This window comes from Peromyscus maniculatus, chromosome 4 (assembly GCF_049852395.1).
Source record: "Peromyscus maniculatus bairdii isolate BWxNUB_F1_BW_parent chromosome 4, HU_Pman_BW_mat_3.1, whole genome shotgun sequence".
Lineage (NCBI taxonomy): Eukaryota > Metazoa > Chordata > Mammalia > Rodentia > Cricetidae > Peromyscus > Peromyscus maniculatus.
In genome coordinates, this window is record NC_134855.1 from 147,197,451 (window position 1) to 147,205,105 (window position 7,655).

The 7,655-nt window shown below is 55.8% G+C and overlaps 1 protein-coding gene across 1 annotated transcript; it reads left to right on the top strand.

The window, feature by feature from the left end:
* Nucleotides 1-1,931: 1,931 nt before the first annotated feature.
* Nucleotides 1,932-6,060, top strand: Mafb (MAF bZIP transcription factor B). Its single transcript, XM_015999506.3, has one exon. It carries the CDS (start codon nucleotides 3,199-3,201, stop codon nucleotides 4,171-4,173), a length of 975 nt encoding a protein of 324 aa, XP_015854992.2. The 5' UTR covers nucleotides 1,932-3,198; the 3' UTR covers nucleotides 4,174-6,060.
* The last annotated feature ends 1,595 nt before the right edge of the window (nucleotides 6,061-7,655 follow it).

Here is a 7,655-nt window from a genome sequence, read left to right on the forward strand (position 1 = left end):
AGCCCAGCAGTTCCAGTTCCAAGATCCTGCAGCAGAGCACACCAGGATTTAGAATAGGTGAGGCTGGACCACGAAATGGAATAGGCTGTGAGCAAAGGCCCTCACTTGGGGCAACCTTCCTGTTTTATCCTTTCACCCCCAGGAGCTAGCGCTCTCTTCTCTCTCTCTCTCTCTCTCTCTCTCTCTCTCTCTCTCTCTCTCTCTCTCTCTCTCTCTCTCTCTCTCTCTCTCTCTCTCTCTCTCTCTGGAAGGAGGGGCTACCCCGGGACACAGGCAAAGAAGCGAGTTGGGGGAGGGGGAGTGAACGTAGGAGCCGCGGAGATATCTCCGCTAAAGCCCAGAGGAAGAGAGTGGCTGCAACAGAGATAGTCTGGGGACAAAGAGGAGCAAAACTGCCAGGACAAAGGCCGAGTAATCCAAACCCTGGGAGGGCAGCGCATCTACTACTGTTCTGTGGCCGCCAGAGTCCTCTTCAAGGGCCACCTTCTTGAGAAGTGGGTTTCAGTCCTCGGTGGTGACCGAGACACTCGGGGAGCAAGCACAGCGCTGCTGTCCTCCGCGGTGCTCCCGGGAGGGTGTACAGTGAGGCGCGCACTCGGGAAGCGCTGGGTCTGATAACTCAGAGGGAGGGAGCTAACGCTGGAGCCCCGTGGGTGTTAAAGACAGTCGGGGTATAATGGTTGAGGCTGGAACCGCGATTTACAGAGACCTGGAACTCTTAAAGCCGAAATGGCCTCAAAACGTCCCATTGCCGAGCTGAGGTCCGAGCGTGCGCTCTCCTCGTGCGACCGCAGCTGGGACTCTTACAAGGCGAATGGGTGGGTGTCCCTAGAGCCCATCTTCATCTGCGGGAGGTTGAGGCGAACGGCCCAGGCTCTCTGCCTAGGCGGCCGAATCATTTCTTCGAGAGCTCACACTTCTCCAAAGGGTTTGAGAAGATTTTTTTCAGCAGTTTACTGATCTAAACATTTTAGGTCAAATTTTAGTTCAAATACATTCATTTTGTTAAAAATAGGCTCCTGAGACTACTGTCTGCCCCGTCTTTCCTAAGGACTCTAGAGAAAAGGGGTTTTCTTATTTCCCGGAGGCAAATTTTTCTTCTAACTGTTGGAGAGGGAAAAAATTCTGGTCTGGGTGTTATTGATGCGGGCCACTGGACCCCCGTGCCAGATGTTGGCCGGCTGGTCCTCCGCGGCCGGCAGCCAGGACACACTCACCTAGCATGCTTTCGGCTGCTTTTCTTTCCGCGTCTTGAGATGGGAAGCAGAAAGCGACGCGGGAGGCGGGTCGGGTCTCCGGATCCAGCGAATTCGACATCTACTTGCTTTTGGTATCGATCGGGGTCTCAGGAAAGTCCGATATTTCCTGCCCTTCTAGCCCAGGATAGGGAGGCTCCGTCTGCGCTCTACAGCCCGGTCTGAAAGCCTAATGTGCTGCGTTCCCGCCTCCCGGTCTGCGCTCGGGAAAGGTTTTTCACCCGGTAGCTCTGGACCCTCTCCATCTGGCGTTTTCATTTTAGGACACTGATCTTTCTAGCTCAGGACCTTCCTGAGGGGAAGTAGCCCACAAGAACACCCCAAGGGCTTGGGTGTGGAATTTCAGAGACAGCAACCAGGGAGAACTCTTGGTTGAGTTCGAAGATGGGATCGGACGACCTATGCCTAGTTCCAAGGGTATCTGTCCTGGGTTCCAGGCGCACACAGCCTGCGTTCAGGCCTGGCTTGGTCGGGTGAATTAGTAAGACCAGCATGGGTCAGAGGCACCGTCCAAGCCTCCCCGCACCGAACCAACCAGTTCAGGGCGCCGTTGCTCACTGTGGCCACTTGGGGTCGCACTTTATGCCTGTTTGAACCTCCGTGCAGCCTTCAGAAGCTTGGATCAGCTTAATCCTTACAAAACGTTCAGACAAAAACAGGGCCCGTTCCTGAACCAGCAGCTCAGAGCAACCCGGTGCACCGACCAGTGTCGGTCTCGGCTCCGAGCCTCGCAGTTCTCAGGTTTCCATACGACTGGCCGGTGAAAGGTATTCAGAGCCTTTGGGCAGACTCTTTCTTGTTTACCTTCTTTAGGAACATTTTGGGGGTGGGGTGGGGGTTAACGAACTGAGCGGCGAGACCTCTGGAGCTCTCTCTGTCTCAGAGCGCAGTCACCGAACCCGCCAGGAGAGGAACGGCGCCTCTTGTCCGGTGGAACCTTCCTAGAGGTTAAGAGTTAGGTCTGAACAGAACTCTTGGAGCCCCAGCCCCGCCCTCCCCCACCACATACATTTGCGCAGACCGCCAGAAACACAGGCTCGCACGACACACATTCACTCGGCCCGCGGCGCCGAGGACAGAAGGAGCGTCGCCCACTGGGCGGGGGCCGCTTGGGAACAAAGGGCCGGGGAAGCGTCATCCCGGCGCTTATTCTGAGCCTACTTGAGGGTGACACGGGCCGAGGTGGGAGTGCAAAGAGTATCTAGGGAGGTGTGAGTGCAGGCAGGGCGGGTGGGAACAGCGGCTTGGTCCAGAAGTGGGGCGCGCACCGAAGGCGAGTGTGCGGGGACCTCAACTCAGAGGGTGTTGGGGGTTGGGCCCAGGCCGGCCGTCCCACTCCGCTCCAGCCCTCCTCCAGGCCTCAGCGGCTTCGGGGATCCTCCGGCCTCCAGTCAGCTGACGCGGGGGGCGGGGGAGCTGTCAGGCACGCCCCGCCCATCGTCGCTGGGCCGCGGGGGCCGTGCAGCCATTGGCCAACGCGCCGGGCCGCTTGGGCCCCCGCGCTCCAGTGACATCAGGAAGCGATAAAAGGCGGCGGCGGCGCCAGCTCCTGCACAGCTGCACCGCCGTGCTGCGAGCGGCTGCAAGCAAGAAAGCCCTAGAGCCAAAGAGCCGGAGAGCGAGCGGCGGGCGCTTTGCCCCGCGCCTCCCCTCTGCCCCAACGCGCACCTCGCCTGCTTCTCCACCCCGCCCCAGCTCGACCGGACTCGGTCCCGGTGCAGCCGCAGCCCCGAGCTCCGGGGCAGCTCAGGCAGCCTCGGGAGGACTCTCCGGCGCGCCGCCGCGTCCCCAGACAAAGGCTTGGCCGGCGGCCCCGGCCCGCAGCGCCCTCGGCTCCCCGCCTCCCCGGCTTGCCGCTCTTCGCCCCCGCGTTTGGCTCGGCGCGTCCCGGCCGGCCGCAAAGTTTCCCCCGCGGCAGCGGCGGCTGAGCCTCGCTTTAGCGATGGCCGCGGAGCTGAGCATGGGGCCAGAGCTGCCCACCAGCCCGCTGGCCATGGAGTACGTCAACGACTTCGACCTTCTCAAGTTCGACGTGAAGAAGGAGCCGCTGGGGCGTGCGGAGCGTCCCGGCCGGCCCTGCACACGCCTGCAGCCGGCTGGCTCGGTGTCGTCCACCCCGCTCAGCACACCGTGCAGCTCGGTGCCTTCTTCCCCCAGCTTCAGTCCGACTGAACAGAAGACTCATCTCGAGGACCTGTACTGGATGGCGAGCAACTACCAGCAGATGAACCCCGAGGCGCTCAACCTGACACCCGAGGACGCCGTGGAGGCGCTCATCGGTTCGCACCCAGTGCCACAGCCGCTGCAGAGCTTCGACGGCTTCCGTAGTGCGCACCACCACCACCACCACCACCACCACCCTCACCCTCACCACGGGTACCCAGGAGCCGGTGTGGCTCACGATGAGCTGGGCCCGCACGCTCACCCGCACCATCACCACCATCACCAAGCGTCGCCGCCGCCGTCCAGCGCTGCCAGTCCGGCGCAACAGCTGCCCACCAGCCACCCCGGGCCGGGACCGCACGCAGCGGCCGCAGCGACGGCTGCAGGTGGCAACGGGAGCGTGGAGGACCGCTTCTCAGATGACCAGCTGGTGTCCATGTCGGTGCGTGAGCTGAACCGCCACCTGCGGGGCTTCACCAAGGACGAGGTGATCCGCCTGAAGCAGAAGCGGCGGACCCTGAAGAACCGGGGCTACGCCCAGTCGTGCAGGTATAAACGCGTCCAGCAGAAACATCACCTGGAGAACGAGAAGACGCAGCTCATTCAGCAGGTGGAGCAGCTTAAGCAGGAGGTGTCCCGGCTGGCCCGAGAGAGAGACGCCTACAAGGTCAAGTGCGAGAAACTCGCCAACTCCGGCTTCAGGGAGGCGGGCTCCACCAGCGACAGCCCCTCCTCTCCCGAGTTCTTTCTGTGAGTCGTGGCGGGTCCCGGCCCCCGCCCTTTCCCTGGCCCAGACTCCCTGTCCTGTGTCCCTAACCCTGGACTCCCTGTCCCTGCCATGGCCCCGGCCTTGACCTGTTTGACTCGAGAGAGCGGGAGAGAAAGAGGGAGGAAGGACGCGCGGGCCGCGGGCGACGGGCGGGAGCGCGGGTGGGTAGGGAACCTTGGCTCAGAAGAGAGCGGCGCAGGCCAGCGCAGCCTGCTAGACTTGGGCAGAGTCAGAGAGACCCGGGCGGGTGGGAGGTCCCGGAGTTAAACTTTTCTCCAGTCTGGAAGGCAGCGAGGCATTTTCCAAGGAGTCGCCAAGGCCGTCTGGACACTTATGGCTCTGGGAACTTTGTGAGTGCCAGGGCAGCCGATTCGCAGCCCACTGCTCAGTTCGCCCCAGGAAGAGCAGAGGAGGGGAGCGGAGAGGAGAGGGACTCTGGAGTCCCCGAGGGCGAGAGGCAAGGCTGAGCTAAGGAAGGAAGAACAGACAGATCTGTCTGTCCAGAGTCCGGAGAACACTGGCTCTCAGCCGGAGACGCGGGCCTTAGGACATTCGGCGCGCGAGGAAAAAAAAATCTCATCAGTTTTATTGCCTGCTCGATTATATAGAAAAATACGAAAATCTGCATTAAAAATATTAATCCTGCATGCTGGACATGTATGGTAATAATTTCTATTTTGTACCATTTTCTTGTTTAACTTTAGCATGTTGTTGATCATGGATCATAACCCCCTTGTTTCTTTGAGTGAGAAGGGATGCAGTTCCAAAACTCCTGCAGCTGCGAGAGAGCGGAGTTTCAGTCGCCGGCCGGCTTGTAAATTACCCGCCCGGCCAAACCACACTGATAACGTAGCAGCAAGCTGAGTCTTTGTTTGGGTTCATTATTATGGCATTTTGTTTGTAAGTGAAAATAAAAGAAAGAGAAAAACAGCCAGCTCTGTCCTGGGGAACCTTTGGAATTTGTCCCCTTTTCCTTCCCACTTTAGTTTTCTGTTTCGTTGGTGTTGAGGGAAAGATTGGAAGGGAGAGACAACTGTGGATGTCCACACCTTGGGTGCAGGAGCGTGTCCTCTACCCGGTCTTCTGGCCAAATTGCCCCCCCATCCCCCAAGAAAAAAGAAAAGAGACCCGCTCCTTGGCTTTGCATCCTGAGGAGTCAACCCAGGGCTGGCTTGGAATCCTCCAGGAAGGCGCTAATTGCAAGTCCCCTCCCCCAGAGCTTAGGGTGAAAGGATTCCCCCCCACCTCTTGCTACTTGTCAATGAAGACTTGCGCTCTAATCGAACCAAATGCCATTCTCAGAATGTACCAGAAACCCACACATTGGCAAGCAATGCTGCAACTTTCAAGTGCGTTCTTTAGACCGATGCATTCTGTGTCTCCCTGCTGTCGGGATAGCAGGGAGAGTTTCTGGTGGTGTCCCACTCCCTTCGGTTGTACAGTAGTTATAGGGGAGGCCTGGGTGTTTTTCTTTATTGTTACTTTCATTTCTGCGGGTCAGTAAAAGGATTTAAGTTGCACTGACAAAAATACCAAAATGAAAGCGTACTTTTAAAAGTCCCCATCTGAATTTGCTGGCGCTGCTGGCTGGATGCTTTTTTTTTTGTTTGTTTGTTTTTGAGTTTGTATTAGTTGATAAATTTACAGTAATAACAAGATTGTATGAACCGCATGGTGCTTGCAGTTTTAAATATTGTGGATATTCGTCCTGCATCGGAAACGAGCTTTGGTTTTTACTGATTCAACTGTGTTGAAATCAAACTTGCAGCAACGCAACAGAAATTGTTTTTAATTTCATGTAAAATAAGGGATCAATTTCAACCCCTGCTTATGATATGAAAATATTAAAATCTAGTCTTATTGTAGTTTTAATTCAGACTGGTTTCTGTTTTTTGATTATTAAAATGGTTTCCTATTTTGCTTATTAAAACCATGGAAATGGTGTTTATTTAGAGGACTCCGTGTTTGCATGACTTTGACTCTCTCATTTCTTCAAAAATTTCTCTTGTATATCAAGTTTGGGGCATTTTCCAGCAATGGACCTCAAACCACGGGCGGGCAGCTCATCCTCTCCGGTGTGTGGCTGAGTGTGCTGTATATGAGCCTCAAATGTATTCTCTGCTTTCCACCCAGGTTCAGACTCCAGCCGAGAGAGTCCATTTGTATGCTGAAAGGGGACATATGTGAAAGAGACACTCGACAATGCTTTCAGGCTTGGCGGTCAGGATCAGGAGTGGGCTGCTAGCCGGCCTGTGGCTGGGGTAGTGAATCACAGGAGTCTGGAAGCCAAGCGTTGCCACCTGGATAGAGGAAGCCAGGTCCTTTTTTTTTTTTTTTTTTTTTTTTTTGGAGTCCAGGGCCAGTTAAAGTGCAACTCTGCCTGGGTGTTTAGATCTCAACGTCCTTCAGCCAGGCTCGGGGCAGCTTAGAACTAGATAGCCAGCTCTGAACTGAGGCTTGCCCTCCTTTCCCCAAGGTTGACCAAGCAGGTGACACCTGACACTAGATCTTGGGATGCAGGACCCTCTTGGTAGGAAGCCCCTCCTTGGGTTCTTCTTCCCTGGTTAGTATGTTCAGGGTGCACAGGGTCATCAGCTCTCAAAAAATGGCACTGTGTAGAGGAGCTTGGCTGTCAGTGTCTCCTCAAACTGGAGCCTGGAGGGCTTTAGGTGACTCCGTGTAGCAGCTCTAGCAGTAGCCTGAAGATTCCTGACATGGAAGTGGCCCTAGACCTCTTCCCTGTCCCTGGTCCTTTGCAGGTCAGTACCTACCTTGTGGCCCACATGGTCCTGGCAGCCTTCATGGAATCCTGCCTGTGATTTAGATTGTCTGGCACTGGAGCAGAACACCCAGACCGTAGAGGAGGTCTGCCTTTTGGTGTGGCTGGCTCTCTGTGGAACGTCCAGCTTCCAGAGTAGACTCTACTCTGCCTTGAAATTCTTGGTGCTGGAGTTCCTAACATGGAGTTTCAGGATCCAGATGGGGAGGTTATAGGCTCAAGCAGGGGGACCTGAGTAGGGAGTAGCCTGGAAAAGAAGAGGGAAGTGAAACACTGAGGGAACAAACAGATTTTGGCCAGGATCCCTGGAGAGTGGGCTCTTGGCATCTGAGGACAAAGTTTGGGGGACCTTAAAATACAAAAACAAAAACAGCCAAACAACAACAACAACAACAAACCAGAGCAAAATAACAGTAACCACGATGCACACCTATAGTGCATTGGTGGTGTGATTTCAGCTTGAAGTGATTTCCCAAACCCATCCCGTTTTCCCAGTGGAAACACAGTTTGACAAGGAAGGCTTTGGCCTCCATTTGGGAAAAGGCAGCAGAGCCCATTTCTCCCATGCAGGAGGGTGTGATCTATTTGCAATTTCATATGCAAGTGCCACTACAGGTACAGATTTGTCACCTTTAGGGAAACAGGCCTCTGTTAGAGTTAGGGGAGTATCTGAAGAGACTCCGCTGTG